The sequence below is a fragment of the Molothrus aeneus genome, chromosome 8 (assembly GCF_037042795.1).
Source record: "Molothrus aeneus isolate 106 chromosome 8, BPBGC_Maene_1.0, whole genome shotgun sequence".
Classification (NCBI taxonomy): domain Eukaryota; kingdom Metazoa; phylum Chordata; class Aves; order Passeriformes; family Icteridae; genus Molothrus; species Molothrus aeneus.
Genome location: NC_089653.1, coordinates 6,857,354 through 6,879,520, shown reverse-complemented (window position 1 = coordinate 6,879,520; position 22,167 = coordinate 6,857,354). Strand labels below are relative to the sequence as shown.

At 38.0% G+C, this 22,167-nt stretch overlaps 1 protein-coding gene across 1 annotated transcript in view; it reads left to right on the top strand.

Annotated features, from left to right (window-relative positions):
- The window catches only part of CABCOCO1 (ciliary associated calcium binding coiled-coil 1), a 50,836-nt gene extending 28,990 nt beyond the window's left edge, over positions 1-21,846 (top strand). Inside the window, exons 6-8 of the mRNA XM_066554911.1 lie at positions 17,744-17,803; positions 18,193-18,327; positions 21,010-21,846. Of these exons, the coding sequence (XP_066411008.1) occupies positions 17,744-17,803; positions 18,193-18,327; positions 21,010-21,051 (237 nt within the window). The 3' untranslated portion in view covers positions 21,052-21,846. The remainder of the gene's footprint in view (positions 1-17,743; positions 17,804-18,192; positions 18,328-21,009) is intronic.
- Positions 21,847-22,167: the final 321 nt, after the last annotated feature.

Genomic DNA, 22,167 nt, shown 5'->3' with positions numbered 1-22,167 from the left:
CAAGCCTTTAAAACTGACAACATAAATACATTGCTACACTGGCACATCTTTGTGAATTTAAATTACAAATTATTGTGCATAATCAGAATCAGAGCAACTGGAAAATCATACAGCATGGATAGACTTTATTAATTTTGGATACAAATGAAAGACATTAGACAAGCTTAGAAATCTGACAGACTAGGAGAATCTTAATATTTGACAAGTGTAAGATAAAATGAGACTTTGTCTCCTGGATTGCTGGGTTTTTTTCTTTCTTCCATAGTAGTGGAAACATTACAAAAACTAATAAGCAGCAAACCATATGCATTAGAAAAAAATGTAGAAGTCTGTGGTAAGGAAGCTTATTTGGGTAATGGGAAAGTTTAAAGGTTATACATTAAATGATCAACAGGGCATTGTGTGTTACACAGGGGACTGAGTTGCTCTGGGAATTGGGAATTAAGCCCTAAAGTTTTTCAGAGCTTGATTGCTATTTTAATACATTTATGGCTTTGCAGACCATAACTTGAGTGGGTTTTGTTTCATTTTGTACTGAACCAATACAATTAAGAAGACAAATCTGCTTTCTTCCTTAACATTTATCTGTTAACATACTAGCAATTTTAGTAGCAAAATAAATTGCTTAATCAGATAGGTACCAATAGCTCTAACCTATACAGACATACAGAATTTGATTTTTTTAATTTTCATTTTCTCCTGCCACCAAATCAATTGGAGAAGAATGGACAAAGAGTAACAAAAAGATAGCATGACTTAACAAACTAAACCCTGCTCTGTGGAATTCAGTTACATAAAAGGTCATTTTTATAGATTTGTGCTGTTTAGAGGATTCTGCCTGTCACATCTGATAAGATCAGTATGGTGGGGAAAAATTAAAGCTGCTCATGAAGAGTACACTGAACTTGACCAATGCTACAATAAATAGTTGTGTTTCAGCAGGGTGTTGCAGCTTCATGTTTACCTGGCTTTCAGGTTGGCTCTGTCAACTACTTCCCAGTTAAGATCCAATTTACTCAGGCTGCATAAAATCTTTGACATGACACTAATGTGCTCTGGAACCCTGTCTTCAGGGAACAGTAATTTCTATTCATCAAAAATATCTTGAATTTGAAAATGAAAGAATTTGGGATGGTGACTTTTAGACAAATTTTTCATGCGATATTGCATGAGAAGGCATGTAATGTCTGTCCTTCTGTTACTGTTGCCAGGTATAACATTTTGAGTGAGCTGCTAAGATTTACCATTCAATTCATGTTTCCTCAATCCACTGTGCCCCAAGTAATTTCAGAGGAACTGCTAGGATTGTATCGAAAATAAACAGTATATTACCGAGGTGTGTAATGTGCAAAATTTGGCCTCAAACTGAAAACTGTTACATTAAAAACACTCTCTCTAAAATGCAAACATCCCATATTTACAGCTGTAGAAAATACTACTACAACTTTGTGACACGTGGGTGTATGTGTGTATGTGTAAGTAGAGTAGAAAGTGCTGCATTGGTTCGTCTTGTGGGTCATTCCCAAATAAGACTTCATTTGAAAACATTTTAACTAATTGTGCTTTGTGTTTTCTGTAGTGAATTAAGGAGCCTAGTTAGTGTTCAGCATTAAGAGGAGGTTGCTGCAGTATATCTGCAATATAACGGGAATTATATTTGTTAATGTACTTTGGGAACATTTAAATTCTAATCACGCAGACGAAAGGAAATTTCAAGTGATGGCAAGTAAATTTAAATTACACAACAGTAAAGACTTTCATACCTTTGAAAATATTTCAGCACTGGCTTTTTTTTTCACTTGCTTTGATTATCCATGATCACAGCAGCAGAATTCTATTGCTGTTGCCATAATTTCTGAAGCATAACTGTGCTAACATGAAATATGTATATATAGGTACATTTGCCAACTTGTTTTAATTTTGTCGTTGGCTTTCCACCTCATATGTTGGGAGGGGCTGGTGATCAGTGTAGTGGCTGAAGGAGAAGGCAGAATTGTTGCAGGAGAGAATGAAGATAAGCAGGCAACATTTGCAGAAAAAGTCGGCACTTTTTCTGTGGTTTCAGGGTCAAGAAAATAAGATTTCCATCCCATAAAACCTGTCTCTGTGACCTCTGGGAGCCCTCCATGGCCATGCAGGTGTGAGTGGCTCACAAGCACTGTGTAAGGTAGGATTTTTATGCCACATAAAATTGTCAGCTTTGCCCTTGTTGAGCAGTCCTCTGGATCAGGTCTCACAAGCTATGTATGTCCAGTAATCGAATGGATATAGCTTGGCTTCTCCTGCAAGCTGGATCTTGGCTAAGGTAGGAAAATGCAATACAAGATATGTAGTGACTGTGGAAGGACAATTCTTTCCAAGGAAGCATTTTCCTACCCTTCTCAAGGTCAATGTCCACCTACCACGTGTCTTTTCACCTCTTCAGCAACACCTGCTTATTGTAAAAAAGAGAGGAAAGAACTAAGCACCACTGTGACCAAAAATAGAATTCCCCTTTTTTTTTAATTTCTGTGTTTAACCTCTGCTTTTTTAATGGTATGCACAGCAAGAAAAAGGGGATGTGCTCTAGCAACTTGTCAGCTATGAAGCAGTGTAATTTTTTAGCTAGAATCATGCTATCAGTTGGAGGTAAACAATAGGTTTGCATATATTTCATTATTTACTAAATTTTGAGTTATGCTATTCTTTTAATTATGTTAATCAGGCAGGCTCCAACATTGCAAGCCTTAGGGCTTGAAGTGCAATTTCAATGCTTTGTATTAAATTTGCAGAACTTTGGAAAAAGATGAAATGGCTCAGTATTAAACATTTGCTTGATTTAAATTTTACTAACCCATGCACTTTATAAGTCATATTCTTTCAGTGCAATGTACAGCCCCAGCAGAATGACCATAATAGTAATAGTGAGTAAGTGTTCCTTTTGCACACAGGTTTTGCTTATAAACTTGATGAATAAAGGCCTGGCTGTTGAGGGAATGGTAAAGATCTATTGTGCCTTGCACTTCAAGGTCATTGGTTCAAGCACACATCATTAAAGGCAGAAACTTAACATCTGACTGGTGCTTCATAACATACATTAAATGAGTTAGTGGTGTCAGTGGAGACAAAGAAAGGAAACAACCAGTTCAATTACAAGAGAAAGGGTAGGACTAATGCACACCTCCAAAAAGGGGGAGGAATCAGGAGATGCTCAATGTACTCCTGTCTTCCCCTGCATGCAGTCCCAAGGGCTTTAGTCTTTCTTCAGTCTGGAAAGGTTGTAGCCACCCTGCTTGATCTCATTTGATGGCATGAGCTTAATTGAGTTGAGCTGGGTAAATACTTAGGTGGAAAAGGATCCAAGGAAAATGCAGGTAGAAGATGGTTTGGTGATGAAGTAATAGTGAACCTGTTTTGGTGCTGCACAACAGGCTCTTTGAAGGGAGCTGCCACACTGATATTCTGGCCACTGGTCATTACCTCAGGCGTATAAATCACAGGCAGAGAACAGTTGGGCATGGTGTCCTCCTGACTGCCTTCAAGTGAGTAATTACAGCCTGCCAGTGGTAGTTCCCAGAAAAGTTAATGGCGTGAGGTGCTCTCTCTTTTGATCAGTTGTGCAGTGTGATTGTTGCTTAAGGCTCTTTTAAAGAAGTAGCTGCTTTTCAGTGATGTGATTCCTTTATGTGAGACTTTTATGAACATTAGGTGAGTTTAGAGGAAGGAGTTTGTGGAACATGGCACTGATTTTTTTATTAGCCATTTAATATTTAGCTGTCAAAATGAAGTAAATCACTTCTGTCTGCTCTAATAAGTGGATTCTTTTTCCTGCAACTTTTTTTCCCTTCCTTTGGTCTTGTTGTTGTTATTGTTTGCTTTGAAATCTGGGTTGACACTGGACCCAGGATGTCTTTACTTTATGTATACATAGGACTTAGTGAAAGAAATTATTTCAGCCATTATAAAAGAGCCCTGTGACATTTCCTCTGTGATACCTTTATTCAGGAACAGACCAAAGGGGGAGGGGGTATCAACTAAAAAATTTCACCTAAGTAGTTCCTTTATTAATAAGCCCCCTTTAGAACGTTTTGTGAGTAAGAAGGAAAATAAGGTGAGAAAAATCAGAGAAGGAGAAACTCAACCTCCTAGACAAATGAACTTCCAGAAAAAAAAAAATAGGGACATATGCAACCATGGCTTGGTTTTGTTTGTTTATTTTGCCCTTTAGCCCTTGTTACTTGTATAACATAAAGTTCTTATACCTTTGGAAGATATTTTAGTCACAGGTTTTTTATAGTTTTAATATGAGTATACATTGAAATTACTTAGTAATATTTTAGATGTAATGTTTTAGATTTCTTTTTATTCTCAACACTTCACTCAAGCAGAAAGCATTTTTGGAAGAGGTCTTACCTGTCTGAGCCCCTGAATTAGTCTAATGTCACAGTCGTTAATTGAGAGGTGGTTTCACATAATTGTAATGGGGAAAAGCCAGTGGAAGATTTTGGAATGGAATTTTATGAATGAAATTTTGGTTTACCTTTAAGTAAGTATGCAGTGCTGAATGAAACGATCTCTGGAACTTTTGTGAATATTTTATTCAATAACTTTAGCCTATTTTTTTATGAGGAAATTGAAGTTTCAACTGTCTTTTTTTAAATTTAAAATGTCAAAAGCTTCTGTATAAAAAATATATTTCAACCTCTAGGTATTCAAGCATTGCAAGAATATTATTTATTTTCATAAAGGATTCTATCTAAATCCACATAATAACTTTTTTTCTAAGTAGACTGGGGGGGAACATGCAGAGAATATGTCAATTCTTTCCTGAAAGAAAACACCTTGTTTATTTTGCCTCCAAACTCGAATAGGAAACTTTTTTGACGTAAAAAGCAATTAGGTTTTAAACTTCTTGTCATCTCTGTTAGAAAATCACACAACATCTAAGCAATTAAAAAAAATAAATCTTCAATCTCAAGTTATGGCAACCTGTGATATTTAGTTGGAGGATTTTTAGGATTTTAAAAAAACCAGAACTTTTGTATTTCAAAATATTAGTGCATCAGCTTTATTGGAAAAAGCTGCAATTGTTCAAATGATCTCAGTAAAACAATTTGGACTACGGTTCCCGGAATGCTCATGAAGCTGACATATCTACATGTTCTCAAAAAGTCATAATCCATCATTCTGATGCTAGATCGATGGATTATGACTTTCTGATGTCACATCTGTGAATTAAGGCTTTTTTGAGTAGAGCCTGCTATCCAATTATTGCCCCTATTCATATATTATAAATCATTATTTCTTCACCAGGTAGTCAGCAGTTTCTATTTCCTGAAGTTTCAGAGCATTCTTTTTTTAGCCATTGTGGCACTCCCATTGAGCAATCAAAAATGGAGAGCGCTGACCTGAAAAATAAAGCTTCTATCACAGCAAATTGTTGAAGGGAAAACAGTCGTTTCTAATTCTTCTAGTTTCTGTTGAAACAAATCTCATCCCCTTCCTGCACAAACAAGCAATGTAATAAATTAGTACAGAAGTCAGTAGTTGGCACACACTGACTTCATTTTTAAGTGCTCATGCCTGAGTTTCTTAAAACTGAATGCTTTCTTCTGAGTAGTTTCCATTTTTTTTTATGTGAAGAAAGATCAAATTCTGATTTAAAGCTGGAATTTGCCAGCATACTGCCTTAAGTGACTGTGTCTATTAGGTGCTGTTAAACTGAAGTTCCTTTGAATGAATTATTTATAGAGTAATAAACTTACCTCTAATGTAACAAAATGTATGATAAAAATAAAGAATGCTTTACTGTAACCAGTTTAGGTGTCAAATCAAAACACATTTAGAACAACTTTATTAAAAGATACTCAGAAAAACAAGAGGAGTTGTTTCAGGACCTACAGTGCATTCTGAAAAGTCATTAAATGAAATCTAATCGTGCTATGTTGGAGAGTTATCTCAACAGATTTCCCAAGCTAAGGGAATTTAGGTCTGGTCTGTGTGGATGGAGAAAATCAATAGTATGATCTTGTCGGTTTTTATTTCATTTTGCTGTACTGATATTCTTCATTAGGATGCAGTTTTCACAGTAGATGGCTGTGCATAAAATATGCCCAGTCAGTAAATTGCTGGTGGAGTAGTTGTCAAAAAGGATGGAAATCGATGAAAAGGAGTGTGGTGTAATGAGTGGAGTAGAATTAATCTTTATTAACTATTTGTTCTAGTCCTGTGACTGTTGTGAGAGAGCTGTCATAGTGCTGGCTCGTGCCTCAGTTTCTCCTTTGGGTGGCCACATGGATTCTAAAATCTGTGTTCCAAGGACTGTTTCCTTGGCACTCTCCTGAAAACAGGTTTGTGTATCTTGTGTTACCCCTGTTGCTTTTCAGTCAAGGATGTTATCAGAAACTATATGAGAGAGTTAACAGTACATTTTGCATGTCCTGCCATTAAGTAGTTGGGAGGGCAGTTTGTATTATTTTATACAAATAATATAATAATATATATTATATTAATATATAAAGGGAACTATTGTCTTGGCATATTCATCTCATTCCTTATTGTTTATTTCAGGAGTTTTGATCATTAATGACATCCTTGCTCTCACCTTCCTTTTCCTGTTACCTCTTATACATTCCAGACCTCTTATACATTTTTCAACCACCGAATCTTCCAGGGTGCTGCAGAGCGCTGGAAAGAGGTGGTTTGTTGTGAGAACAGAAATAGTTGTTCTATGAATACCTCTGCAGAAAACATTATTTCAAGGACAAGTGCCAGCACAGGGATGGAACCGGGGCGGGGCTCCAAAGCCCTCCTTGTTTCAGATAGCCCAGTTCTGCTGGTGGGGAGTCGCGTGAAGCTCCTGCCGCCCACGGAAGTCTGCTCCGACCCATTTTGAAATTTCCTGTAAACTGCAGATGCCCACTAGATGGAGACATAATATTTTCTACACTAGTGGCTATACAGATGGTAATCAACCCCACCAGCTGCTGCCTGCGCATTCCGGGCACCGCGCCAATTTACTGGCAGTATGTCGACTGGGAAGCAGACAGTGACACACTTTGATCGAAAAGCTTGTATGATGATTTTTTTTTTGTTGTAATATTATTGTTTTTTTAAAAAATGATAAAAGAGATCAAGATGTGTATCTTGATCAAAGGGTACTGCTGTCTGCTTTCCCATCAGCAACTTCTAATTTATAGAAATCAGATTGCATGGAAGGCAATCAGCAAAGGTTTGAGGTCTTTCTTGTTCTCACTGCCAAGGCACGCTGACAAGTGAGAAAATTAAAATCAGAGAAGGTAGGGAGAGAACTAGTAAAACACTGGTTGAAATATAATTATTTAAAGTTCACAATTAATAATTTTAGGACTGTTAAAAATCCAGTTAAAGTGCTCCATTTGTCATTCACTTGTATTATAAGAGCACCTCAAGGTCTTTCTCTGATGGAGGGTGTTGCTCTGAGACTAATTTAGCACAGAGAGAGAAATATATCTATTACTTGTTGTCATGGAAAAATAACCTGTCTCTGGTTCTGGGGCCAAGTTTTTCAAAGGTACCTCCTATCAACTCTGTTCTTTCCATATGGAGCTGTGCATCCAGTATGATTTATAAGGGTATACATGATACAATGGACACCTGTAAAGAACTCTTAAAGCAGTCAGTCCTATAAATGTGGAGATACTTTGTACAGAGGGACTTTACTGAAAATTTGTCTATTATACTTGGTAAGGTCTTTTCTCTTTAGGGTATCTAGTTAAGTCATTTTTTTTTCAGCTTTTGGTATCGACTTCTTCTTTAAAAGCCTTTTTGTAAGTTTATTTTTCAGTCCTTTCAGGCTTAAAAAACAATTAGCAGTTGCATATGTATGTGTGTGTATGTGTGTATGGACTGTGTTTCCATGCAGGGGTCAGTATTTCTGGCCAACATAAAAGCACAAGCCCAGTGACAGTGGTGAGAATTGCTTCACATTCTGCCAGTTTTTAAGACCAAAATGGAAAATGACATCATAGAAGGACTGGCATATGTGACATTTTGTCTCAATGGATCAAGAGACTATTGGAGGGAAGAAGCTTAATGTAGGTAAGGAATTAAATAGGGCCCACCTCCAGGAGTCTTCAGAGTGAGAACTTGGATCTGATCTCCAGGTTATGCTCAGCCTTACTGCCTCTCCTCCACCCATGAGATGTGGTTGCTGCTTCCCATCACTCTTGCTCTTTTCTTCCACAGCACCAAATGAATCCTGTGTCCTCATCCAGCCTGCCTTTCTCTGTGCTGCCAGCCAAGCTTCCCAGCGATTAGTGATTTTCCTATCTTCTCCTCCACTTCTCTCCTTGGCAATCCAGACACATTGGATTTTCCTGCTGAGTGCTTTCTTCTAAGGGTTAGATCAAAAGACAGCAACTTCAGAGTAGGCGATGTCATGTTTCTGGGTATGGCTCTGCATTCTCAAGAGAAGATGCTGCCATTGGGTGCTTGCTCCCTCTAGGTATTTATGACATTGCTATTTAGGAAAGCTGCCAAGGAAAAGGTGGTGCTGAAAGGAATAAATAAAACCCTTTGGCATCATTACTTCATTTTTTCCCATCAAAAGCTGACACATTGTCTTTATCTCATCAGGCAAACTGCGTGCAAACTTTGTGGTCACGTGTTCTTTGCCTATTTTTGTAGAACAGAGTTTCTCAGAGAGACAAAGCTCAAGGGGAGGGAGAGGAAAGGCTGCAGCGTACAACTCAATGCAATACCCTTTAGCTTCACTTATTCTATGGCTGGCTCAAGATTTTCACTCCAGAGTTGGAAGTGTTTGCTCTCTGTTCTGAGTTGTGATAGAATTCTGTATGATTGTGGAAATCTTTGAGCAAATGTTAGATCTTTGTTAGTTCTGTTACTTGTGAGTATGGTGATTTTCTATAAGATGTAGTTAACAGAGTTTATAAGGAATAAGGAGTTAAGAGACTGTTTTTAGCTTGTTTTTTTTAATTGGAGAGAAATTATTCAGTAGAAATGTTTGTTTCTTCCCATGCATTGTTGAAACAAATTCTAAAAATCCACATTGGATTATGTGATTTGTCATGAGCTTCCTAACAAGTCAAAGCAGAATGAGATTTATGCTATTTTTCAGCAGAAACCATTTCATGCCCCAACAGAAATGGAAATGACTGTTCTCAGAAACCTTCCAAGTTGAAGTGGGAGGAGATAATCTGCAAGGAGATGTTACCTTCTCAAAAACAACCTCACATCATCCAAGGTGTGGTTGGCTTTGGCAGTTTACCAAGGGGAAGCTTTACTAGATTTCAAATCACCCACCTAGCCAAGCTGTGCTGAGGCAAGGCTTTGTTTAACTCCTGCATTCACCAGACCAACCCTGCCCTTACCCACAGCTGCGTTTTTATCTAACGTGAATGACAGGATTCTAAGGGAGAGTTACAACAAACACAGGCACACACGCTGAGATGCAGCATAAACAGATTTATGAACACATACGTAATGAGAGAGCCTCTTTACATTGGGACACGAAATCCAAGTGTCACATAAGGAAGGGAGGGTTTCTTTAGACTAACAGGCCATGGTTACAACTCTGCAGATTGAAATTCCATAGAAATGGAGTTGTAAAGAAGCACTGATACCTTAGATTTATGTGGAGGGTTTGTGTGTGCTGATCAAATATTCTGGTGTTAAAATAGACTAGTTTCACATAGAGAGGTGACTGAAAACTGTAACTCTGAAATTTCAGAGAGCTGGCTTGCTTCTGCATTCCCACATTGGGAAATGTATGCTAATGGCTTAATTTTTATGATAAAAACATGAAAAATAAGTCCCTAAAATAGTGTTGAATCCATTTTCTGATAAAACAAATTTGTTTTCCCATTTGTGATTAAAATGACCTACAGTAAGGTTTTTTTTTTTAACTAGGTGTTAATTAAAAATATGGAAATGGATTTTAAAAACCTTGCAGTTCACAGCGGAAGAATTACCATAACTGATCTGTTCTCAGAGCCATGCCTGTTCTGAGATGTTTTTAAGATGTCTAAATTACTGGTTGTTTTTCTGCATGATTGTTTCCAAAGCAAAATGTGATTCCAATAAAAACAGTCCACAGGACAAATTGTTGTTTTAACAGAAACTTACACATTCAGGCAAAGACCTTATGTTTTAGGTCTAATAACAAAGAACACAAGCTCCCCATTTTTATGTGGCCATATATTCTGCAGTTTTCTAATGTGGCATTTTTCTTAAAAAAAAATTCTATATTGTATTTTTGAAATTATGTGAGCAGTTTTTTCCCCCTTTTAGCTCTGGATCAATATTCCTTAGGTTGTGTTGGTTTGGGGTTTTTTTAAAGCAACCTTTTAAATGTTAGTGCAGCTATTTTCTGTAGCATCAGCTGGGGGTGAATCAATACAGACAAGTCTTATCCACATCTAATGCACCTAATGACTGAGAGGAGTTTGCAGAGAGCTTGTTCATCTGGCATTTGGTGCTGAGAGAGCGTGCAGAGCACAGGGCAGTTGTGTGAGGGGCTTGTCCATGACCAGTCTTGTGTGGAGAAAACGCTGATTTCAGAGGAAGTGGGTGGGAAGGGAAGGCTGTCCAAGAGCAGTGGCAGACAAAGGCAGGAGGTGGGACCTCTTTCCAGCATCAGGCAGTGACTGCCCTTCACTGTACCAACAGCAAAATGCTATTTTTCTGCTGTCAGACTTTCTCTGTAGGTGCCCCGGGCTCTTCTTGAGCCCTTTTTGTTCTAAAAGGTGGAGGGATTAAGTTTTCCTAGGTTTTTGGAATCTTGGTGCCTTTTTTTTCCTGTTTAGGTAAAGCTTGAAGTCTGTGCTTGCTGTACTAAGAGAAGTTTGGTGGGGCTCAGCTCCAGGAGCACACAGGCTGCTCTGAACTGGTGTGTGCAGAGCATGAGACACACTGGAGGTTCACACATGCTGGAAACAGGCATGTCTGCATTAGCAGGCTTTTTTTGGAAGCCCTGAGGCTGACCTAAAGCCCTGTGGAACAGTAGGAGTTGGTGAGATATTGCTGCATTTCGGATGTAACACCTGGAAAAAACAGTCCAGGATGGTGCCAACAGCTGGCTGACTCTTCCCCTAGACACTCAGGGTGCAGGAGGAACACGTGGTGCTGGTAATCATCTCTGAGTTCCTACAGTGACCATTTGAATAAAAAAGGGAATATTTCATGCTTCTCACACCAGGCAAACCAGGGACCCTGAGTGAGCTTTCCTAGGTTCCCCTTGGGAAAAGGCCAGAGAGCAGGCTGTGCTTGCTGCAGTCCAGGGCAGGTACAGTAAGGAGTTTTTAGGTTCTTAATTTATCTTAGTTGACTGTCTCTCAGGAGAGGCAGTTGTCTTTGCACTTCCTGCAAGCAGGGGTTTGGGGGGCTGACAGAGCCCCTAAAGCAGGTGTGATGAATACCAGCCCCCCAAGCAATTTAATTCTTATAGGCCATTTTGTTGCCAAAGGCCCATGCTCTCATACAAATTGGTTTTCTGAGAGTATGGAATTGCAGTATTTATAAAATGTTTGAAGCCTGGTCCCAGAAAGAGGTACAAAGATGCACCTGGCCCAGTTTTGTTTCACATTTTTATCATAATGTTTTCAGCATTCATATTGGTTCTTTACTGATAAAGTAATGTGGTAGAAAAGATGCACAACAAGTGTAAAGCTCCAGCCTGATAAAGGTGGATGCCTCCGCCTGTTGTTCATTGGGTTCAACAGAACTTACTTTTATGGTTTTCAGATGTGATCATAGGAGTAATAAAAGGGCCTTTATTTTTTAAAACCATTTGTAGCTCTAGATAGGTGATTCCTGTGGGAAAGGTGCTTGTGATGGTTTTTTGTTTACTTTTTAAATGACTTTAGATCCCTCTTGATTATGATTGTATGGCCAATATAGGAGCTGGCTGTTCTTTGCTTGTTCCATGGCTTTCAAGAACAAAAAAAACAAAATTGTTCACCCCTCCTGAAAATCTGTATGTATGTTTTGAAGGGTTATGTTAGCCTTGAGTATTTAAAATTATGAGACATATCCCAAAAAATAATGAATTGCTTAAAAATGATTGTTTGGTTCTTTTTCCTTGCAGTCTGATTTTTGAGCTTTCAAGATTCATGTTTTCAATCTTTCCTCTGCAACCATAAGAGCTAACTTTATTTTTAAATGAAAGCTGAGATTCTCTTGTAATCCCATAACTCTAGGAGATTTGGCAATGCTAAATGCACTGTGAATTTAGAGTGACCATTCCAAGGTGAATCATTTAGTGATGTGTCCTCAGCATTAAAGCCAGCTGGGGATTTTTTTTATGTCTTTTATTTTGTCTTTCTAAATAATCTGCAAATTGGCAGCAATAATTGGAAGCTTGGTGAAAGCAGTAGAAGACAACTGCAGCCTAGTAAAATCAGGGGGTATTATTGTTGGTTTTTTTTCCTGGTATGTTAAGATAGATTCTTACAGAATCTAGGCATAATGGGCACTCTGCATCAAGATATCTCTAGAGAGGAAGGCTTTGGTTGTTTTTGTAGAAGCACCCTTTTCTACTCAGTCAAGCATTAAAATTGGCAGCAGCTCCTGGAGTAGCAAGAAAATCCTGGTTGTCCTCATGTAGTTACTGAAAACAGTAAGAGGATATGTAAAAGCTTTAACTCCAAGGAAAAATATTTATAACTGTGACATTGTGTTTCCTTACAGTAATTTATGGGCAAAATGTAGGAAAGGAGGAACACAAGCTATAAATAATATTTCTTATGCAAACATAATGGCAGTAGCAAATTCTTTTTATTTAAAAATTAATATTGATGTTCATTAATATAAATTACCACATTTCAGATGACTCTGATGTCCTTGAGGCCAGATGTCACTGACTGATTTACAGCTTCCTGGGGGGAGGAGGAGATCCTGTTTTGTCAATGTAGGCACCAAATTGCTTCAAATAGCTATTTTAGACTAGATTCTTACTAATGTATTGTCAGCAAAGTTGATTCACATCACAGATCAGAAACATGGAAAACTATTTTAGAAGATACTGACTTGGATTTTTGAAATGCAGGAATAAGAGCATAAAGCTTACCTTTGACTCACTGAACCTCTGTCTCTTTTAGGAATAGTGGTTTGAAAACTCCTGCCCAGGAACACGCACACAGAATTTCCGTGTGCATCATTGGCAACCAGGGACATCCTCCAGAGGCAGAGTTTCAGGCCCTCATTGATCTTAATTCTGCTTTTAATATTAATACAAATGCGTGTAGTGAGGGTGCACAGGAGGTAACTCTGCCACCTCAGTCACACCACAGAGATCAGATACCTGGATTAAGTTTTTGAGTGCTTTGTAAAATCCTTTGGTCCTTTGGACCTCATGTATTCAATTGCTGCAGAAGAGGATGGCAGATGTGTTTGTAGAGCTATCAGCAGCTCCCAGGAGCCTCCTGTGGGAACGCTCGTGGGTGATGCCTCCGCAGGCAGGTGGGGTGGATTTGTTGTGTTTGCATATGCTGGCAGGTAAAAGGGGAGGGATTAAAAAAAGCAGGCTGGTTTGAGTCAATGCATCTCTGTCCATTAGGTATTCATTCAAATTCAACCACATGAAATACAGGCACCCAACAAACCACCTCTTGTAAGTGCCTTTTATTGCAGCAGCTGAAATTCAGCACATTTGTAGGTGTGTGGCCCGCCATGCTCAGCATGAATAGCAAAGTAATGTAAATCCTGTATTACAGAGTTTGTTTGATAGCAAAGCTCACATATATATGAGAGAAATCTGTGCAGGCCTCTGGTAGGATAAGGTCCCATGGCATACAAGTACAAACTGCACAGGTGATATGAATATAGAGAATAATGCACAAAGAGCTCCCTTTTTGAAACTCATCTGCCGTTCATATCAATCAAACCTATATCCATTGAAAGGCTTGGAAAGATGTTACAAGGCTTTAGAAATGGTCCATGTTGAATGTGGGATCTTTTTTCCAATCCTTATAAATAATTATTTTCCTGTGTTTGGTAAGTTTAGCTGCAGAGAATTTATGTTAAGACTGTGTAGAAAGGAGTACAGAATTTCAGGTAATACCAAGCTGAGAAGGTGGTTTTAAAATATTTCTGTGGTACAAAAGCCTTCTATCAAAGAGGCAAATGCATCACTCCCTCAGTCTTTTTTCTTGTTTATGAAATAAGTAAACATAAACTCTGAATTCTCATTTTCAGTAAGCATGTTAGGAAAGCCAAACTGACCTTGACCTTAGCTTTGCTAATTCCCAAACTCTGATATTTATTCCTAGAGTAGATTGTTCCCCTTCATGCCACATACATAAATACTGCAAACCTTTTCAATGCCTTGAATTAGAGTGTAAGTAAATAGCTAGTTTTAATCTACATAATATTTTGAGAGCAGACGTTCTGTGCTATGACTATTAAGATATTCCCAGCAGCCATTTCTATAATACTAAAACCTCTTATATCTATTATTAAAAGTAACACTATCAGCCAGGGCTTGTTATATGCCACAGAAACTTTAAATAATAAAATACAGAATGGATAAAATCTGCAATAATAGTAACTTAAGAAAAATTAATTTAAGTAACAGATAACATCAGGGAGAAAATGCAATGGTGTATTGGTAAGTTATGCAAAGCTAATTTTATAATAACTACCACATCTGTGGAACTCATCTATTGGAACGCTTTACCAATCTTCTTTCCTGTTATTATTCTGTTGTAGAAATTTCCCTCTGCACTATTTTACTGTCTTTTCTCTGCCTACATTTGTAAAAAGGCAATTTGCTACCTCTCAACAACAAGAAAAGTGAGTTTATGTACAGAACAACACAGTGCTTTTTATACAAACCTATCTTTATGTAGACTTGTACCAGTAAGAATTCCAGAGCAGGGTTGTGGCACGGGGCTGTGCTCTGAGAGCAGTGTCTGCTCCAGCTGCACTTCTCAGCCAGGCTGGTGCCCCTGGGCTGGGGAGGTGGTGCTCACCCATCAGTCCCATGGCAAGCTGTGCTGCCTTCCCCGGCCCAGCGGCCTCCTGGCACCCCACCTCACCTCAGAACTGGTAAGAATAGTGCACCTGATTGTCCCTTCAGTCTCTTTCAGAGCAGCTGACACTGATATGCCAGCTACATTTGTGCAACTGCCTCACAATGTCTTGATGTTGGAATTCCCGTGGACCCGCTGGACCGCAGTGTGCAGGAAAATATTGCCAATTAATTTTTAAGGCATTATCATCTTGCCAAACTGTTCCTCACATTTCGATAGTTATATTGATTCAAGAGGACACTTTGAGTAATACATCTTTGTCACAGTGAATAATGCTCACATAATGACAAATCTTCAGGAATTAAAAAAAGGAGAGTGAAGTTTTTAATGTAGGTCAGTGGAAGTAATTTACCATAAATTTACTCAGTCTTCAGAAACTAGCAACATTTTTTTAAAGCCTCTGTAACTGTATAAAACTTACTGTGTCTCCTTCTCTGTTTTTAAATAGATTTTACTACAGAGCCATTGGTGCTATTAAACATGAGGTTTTGTTCAAAGGAAACACAAAGACTTAATTGTATTTTTTAAAGGAAAGTATTGCATCAGAAGGATTCATTTAAATACGTTTGTTGGCTTCGGGCTCTCACCACAATTCATTCGTTCTAATTTTCCCCTGGACTTGTGAAGGACACAATGTATAGAAAGGAGCAATGCAGAATGGCATTTCTAGGTCACTATATTTTGGCTGTAAACTGTAGTCCTGCTCATAAACTTGTTATTACTAAACAAAAAGCTTCATATTCTACATTGAAGTTTCACAGTCTTTAAAAAAACCTTTTGGCTGACTGTTGGGACTATTATGGCTCATTAGAGAGACTAGTTCTGCTGTAATTTAGTTATTTCTTAATGATCCAAGGGTTATTATTAGACATGGAACAGATGAGTAAAGAATGGCTCTCTGTAAAAAGATGCAATGAAGTAAAAATATTATTCAGAAAAACAGAACCTCTGAAAAATCTTATCCATGCAACAAAAGTGTATTTGATTGGCTTGGAATTGATTCTAAAAACATGGTCTATTTTTATTACGTAATTTGACTTTTTTTTTTTTTATTTGGACTGGAGAAAATAAATGGAATGATAATTTAATCTAAATAAAAAATTATATTTTTAGTGAATAGGTTGCTAAGCAAAAAATATTATTTTAAGGAAGCAGAAAGTAATTTTGAATCGTCATCCACTTCAGCTAATATTTTTAATAAGAAAATATAAGGGAAGAAAATTGAGATAGTTGCTAAATTAAAAAAGTTCTAGGTTTTTAAAAAATAGAATTTGAAAACAATGTGTCTTTGTTTTTGAAAGAAATAGTTTGAGTCAGTTTTTTCATTTTGATTCCAAACACAAACTTTCTGAGTATTTCTTTTGTGAGTATGTAGGCATTGACAAAGTGCTGAAAATTTAAATTACAAGTGATAAAAGAAAATGCTTCTATAACTGTTTTTCTCCTCAGTTATAATCTGCAAATCTTTCTGTCAGCCTGTTAGATTCTTATAAACATGGACTAATGCTATCTACCTACTTTACTGAGCTCACACATAACAGGGAACCTTGGAGGTAGTGACAGTGTCCAAACAGAAGTTCTGAAAAGCTTTTAGGACTACAAAAGAGATTTTTATTGTAATGAAGTGGCTTGGTCTAACTTTGTATTTTCAGTGGTTGCTATCACTTCTGCAGATGTATAGAAGCTTTAATATTTTCAGCGTGTTAACTGTAGCAAGTAACTAAATGACCCAAATATCAACCTAGCTAGAATTTCAAAAGTATGATGAAATTAATTTATGGGAATTGCAATTACCCTGATGTGAATTAATGTCGTTTACTTACACCATCCAAGCAAAATCCTGTTTGTAATCGCTGACTCAGAACTGGAACATCTGCCTCATATTCTCGATGGGCACTTCCCCTGCAGAGGCCCCAGACACACCATTTCAGTGCTGTACCCTGCTCCTTGCTTGGCCACAATTGCCTTTTTTCGCCCTATTTGGCACATATGTTTTCTGTCATCCATTTTTTTAAAGTAGGACACAAAACCTTGTCCCTTTAGAGGACACAGGGCTGCCTTGTGCATCACTCCTGAGAACCTGAGCATGGACTTGGTGTTTCATCCAGCTGCTCCAGGTGGGAAAAGCCGTGCCCTTGTCAGAGCATTCCTGGAGCTGCAGGTCCCATGGTCCCCCTCTCTGCAGTGAGGTTCCCACAGTCACAGCAAAGGAACAAGAAGAAGCAGCAAAACTTGGGCCATTAGCAACTCTTAAATTATAGTTACATATTAAAATAGCTTCCTTAGGGCCTTATTTGATTTAGTGTCACTGCAACTTCACTCCAACTGACTCCTTTGATACTCCCCTGCAATTCCAAACTGCAACAGTGTCCCCATTCAGAAGTGACAAATTTGCAGTGGGAAGACAGAATGTTACCTAAGCACTGTGTTTTCTAAACGTAATTATCCACATGAGTAAGAAGCTCTAGTGTTATGAAATTATGAAAATCATCTGTTCTTTCCAAGCATTATAAAGAGGGCCCCTTGAGATGCAGTTAGAAATTAAAGCTGATCTATAATCATTTTCAGAATGTTTTCCAGTTCTGAGCACCTGGATAGTAACAGAAAAGGTATTGTTTTTTGCTGTTTGCCTGCCATTTCATTTCCATTTTAAAAAAACTGCAAGAAACCTCTGAGCAATAATTAAACATAAATTACTTTCTTCTTTTTTCTTTTTTTCTATTTAATACTACCAGAATGAGATTGAACTTGACCAACCTGCAGTTTCCCCCTCAGCTTCAGTGACAGAATCTCAGGTACAGTTTTGTTCCTTTTAGTTTATTTGGGGGAGAGGGCTGTTTAAGCTGATTTTCTATGAATTTCCATTGGAACTCAGTCACTGATGGCATTTATTCTCTAGAACATAGCATGCATTCTCTTCTAAGATTGAATGAAAAGACTTTTAATGCAATAATCAGTCAGCAGAGGACATTTATTTGAGTGAGCCCATCTGGGCTCTTGCCCTGTGGAAGGATGTGTGTGCCTTGCCTGGGCAGTGTGAGACAGCCACCATGGTCTCTGTCAAGGCACTGCTTCCCAAAAGCACCTCTCTGTGTGTTGCCTCTTTTTGTGCTGGTGCTGCTGGGTCTCAGAGAGGGCAGGAGGATGTTCTAACTCAGTGTTTCCTCTGGCTGGTTGCTGCTAGGGGACTGACCAGGGGGATTGCCTGCAAGAGCCCTGTCCAGGGGCAGCGTCTTCCGAGGCTGTAGCTGGAGTCGCTGCTGAAGAGGAGAAGTCTGCAGCGTGTGAAATCCCAAATGAAATTATTGGCAACCTTGAGGTACTATTACTAGAAAGCTATTCACTAATTCTGTCTATGGTTAATTAGCTAGCTCAGTCTTAATGAATATAAACTGTGTTTGTGCTAAAGCTGGCAAAAAGCACATCCATATGCTGTAAAAATGTGAATTAGCCTCTATAAATAACTCCTAGTTTAGTCAGCTTACATATGATAAGATAAAAAATACTCAGTAATATGACAACATATATCTTCAGCCTTACTATGTGTCAAAAACACAGGCCAAATCCTGCTCTCAGTGATGTCAGTGATAAAATTCCTTTTTAGGGGTTCAGGACCAGCTGCTGTGCTGGAGTATATGCAATGTGTGCTTAATATAAATTGTTAGATGCATCTATGTCACACATCCTTCAATTTGTGTAAGAAATGACTCACTTATGCCAATTTTAGGCTTTGTCTGGTAGGTGTGTGACTACACAAGAGCTGCCTTAATGAAACAGATCAGCTGTCAGTATGTGGTCTTCAGACTCTGAGGGGTCTATGATTTCTTTCTGTGAGGTTCATGGAAGGAAGGGAAGGAAGTTACTGTCACTGGAATTAACAGGAAATGATTGAAAGCCAAAGAACAGATTTGCTAGAACAGATTTGCACCAAGGAGCTGCTGGAATTTGGTCTTACTGGCAACAACCAGGTGGCATTAGGCACTTTGAACTTCAGATACAGCACATTAGACACTATTGACTAAGCAGCAGTTTAATAAATACCTAATATTATCTGAAAATACTATGGTATTGGTAAATTGCTTTGCTTGTACTATGCATCAGTGGGAAATATGAATTAGAATTATTATATGAATTATTATATTAATTAGACTAGATTAGATCATTAGATAAACCTATTTGAGTTCATATTCCATTTCAACATGTCTTTAGAAATGGGAAGGGATATCTCGCCTGTGTTATCTCACTCCTGTCCCTATCAATAGAAAAGAGTAAATACCTGGTTTTCACTTGACCTTCATGCCATTAACATCAGTGCTAAGAGTTTTTTTGCTTTTTTTCTTTACAAGACTGCACAGATGAGAAAAATGCTTTCTTTTTTTCTTTTTTCTTTTTTTTTTTTTTTTTGTTTGCAACTCTGGTTGTATACAAAGAAAATAATTTCCCCTCAGGTTTTAATTCTTTCACCAGTGTATCATTTTCGCCTGTTTTCTCAGTTTCTGGACCTCCAAAGAAGTCTTATAATTAGGTTTTTATCTGCTTCATGATCAAACTCATACCGTTTTTTGTTACGTGTGAAATATGGTTTCACAATCTGCATTATGTCTCAATATATGCACTAACAAGGCAACTGTTGCTCTAATTGAGTCTAGAAAATAACTTTTAGTCTGGTATCACAGTGCTGCCACTGAGTGGTCTCAGCAGCAGCCATAGCAAAGTGTGGTAGCAGATGATTTTCAGTGGAGGTAGGACCAGAGCCAGAGGTGTGTAAAACTTGAGAAGAAAAGGCATCTGGAGTGGCTGGGAGTTGATTAGCCTAGAGGATCACTGTTCCAGCAACCATGTATACACATCACATAAAGGTATGAAGACATATTTGTTGATTCTTGAATTGAATATGGTGAAGGCCATTTCCAAAGATTAAAAGTTGAGAGAGAAATTCCAGCCTTTTGGTTCTAATCTGAGCTACTGAGAACTTTGAAAACATTTCAGCTGTGGTTACCCATTGATATATTGCAGAATAGCACTAATAGGGATTTCTAGGACTGGCAAGCCACAAAGTTCCTGAAATGTCAAGTTACTGCAAGTGCTTCTGGTACAAATCCATTTGCTTTATCAAAATTACCTGAATTCCACTGAGAGTGTAACTCTGAGTTTTGGAACAGTTTATGTAGAGTCTGTAAAAGACCTGTTAGCCTGTCCCAGTTGTTCGAACAAAACGTTATGACTCTTAGAAATACTGTCATTGCACTCTTTCCATTTCTCTTGTATTTTCGCAGTGATCAATTCTCATACTGAAAAATATACAAGTTCCCCATAAAACACCAGTGTTGTGGCCCTTTTTCCAGTGATGCCACATTTCCAAGTGCTCTACAATCAGAGATTGCTATGCATTATCACTGCCAAAGATTTCATTAGAACACATCACAACCCCTGTACCTTCCCCACAAATGTTACATTGCAAATTAAACACTCAATGTCTACAGCAGTTTGGATTTCCAGAATGAGATGCATATTCATAATTGTGTTTGTAATTAAGACAGACAAGCAGCATCACAGAAATACAGTTTTTTATTGTTCATTTTCAGTAATGCTTTTTAATTCCAGCACTGTTTCAATAAAACACATTACACTAGAGAACAAACATCTGCAGCAAAGGCAAACAGTAGGAACAACCAGGTCCCAAAGCAATTTTTCTGATTTGGTGTCTATTGGTAAAGGCTGTCTGAGAATACAGGAAAATTAGCCTATCTCCAAGACAAGGTTAGGTGAGGGATGGCTGTCCCAGATCCCTTCCTGCTCATGGCAGCCGTGCCATCCATCAGAATTGCACAGGGCAATGTGATAACGCGCTATCGCGTAAGGACAGACAGCAACACCGGTCTGTCTGCAAAACAGGAAGGTGTGGAGGATAATGTCTGCCTTGCTGCTCCACACTGTGTCAAAATGTGCAGCCTAAGATAGCTCCATCATAACCTCTTCTTTCTTCTGATTTTCTTTACAGGCAGACTTAAATGAAAAGCTGCAAATGCAGGAAGAAGCTTAGACTTGGTGAAGAGAAAAACTGAAAAGTCCTAAATAGCCAGATAAGAAAGGTGATGGTGGGTTTTGCAGGAATTGGGCAGTAGGGGATGGCACATACAGAGGCTGGCTCACTACCTGAACCAAATTATTTTTGTATAGAGGAAAATGGTTCTGTTAACATTTACCTTGAAGTATTTCATCCCAGTTCCTCAAATTTACAGTGTTCTGCCAGCATTGTTGTTTAGTTTAGACTTAAGTTGAAGATTATAAACACATAGAAGGACACATAATTAAAACATGTTGAAGTTCAGTTTATTTCTGAATACAGTTGTAAATTCTAACTTAAAAAAAAAAAGAGCTACAGTTTCATTCTCCCAGTTGTGAAATACTTAACAGTTTCTGCTTTACACCTGTGGTTTTTTTCAAGAAATGTTGCTACAAGGAAAAGACATAGAGGGAAAACATTATTTTGAGGCACTGTAGCTATAATAAGGGGAGAATTTAATTAAGATGTAATTACGCACCTTGCACTGTAGCTATTCATTAATAATATGTATGTTATTTTGTTTTAATTTGCTTCCTAAGCTTTAAAAAAAATTTAATAGCTTACACTTCTTTCTTTCCACCATATTAAAATTGCATAACTGAAGAGTTAGCACTTAAGTATTCCAAGAAGAGTTTCTTTAGATTTCAGTAGATTGTTTTCTGGAATGCATGTATCCTTTCAACTGAGAATGTTTCCATATTTTGTCAGACATTATAGAAATGTTTCATGCTCAAAAGGAATCCAACCAAATAAATGACCTCGGAAGAACCAGTTGAACATCTATGTTTCAAACTTGCAGCCTGTATTTGTTGTGTCACAGAACTCTGTGCCCTAGAAAGCATGTGAAATACAAGTCATGCTTTGAAGCATAAAGGCTGGATTGAATTGCATGTTCAGTGGAATACATGAGAAACAGAGTATTTTATACATTGCATTTTCATATTTATTTACCACTAAGTAGAAAGTTAGATTTTGTTTAATTTCATCCCCATTTTTGGTCGTGGTAAATGAAAAAAATTTGCAGGCCTGACTCAGCCAGTCCAAAGAAGAAAACAGCTTGTAGCAGTTCTCCTAAAAGGTCTGATTTGATGC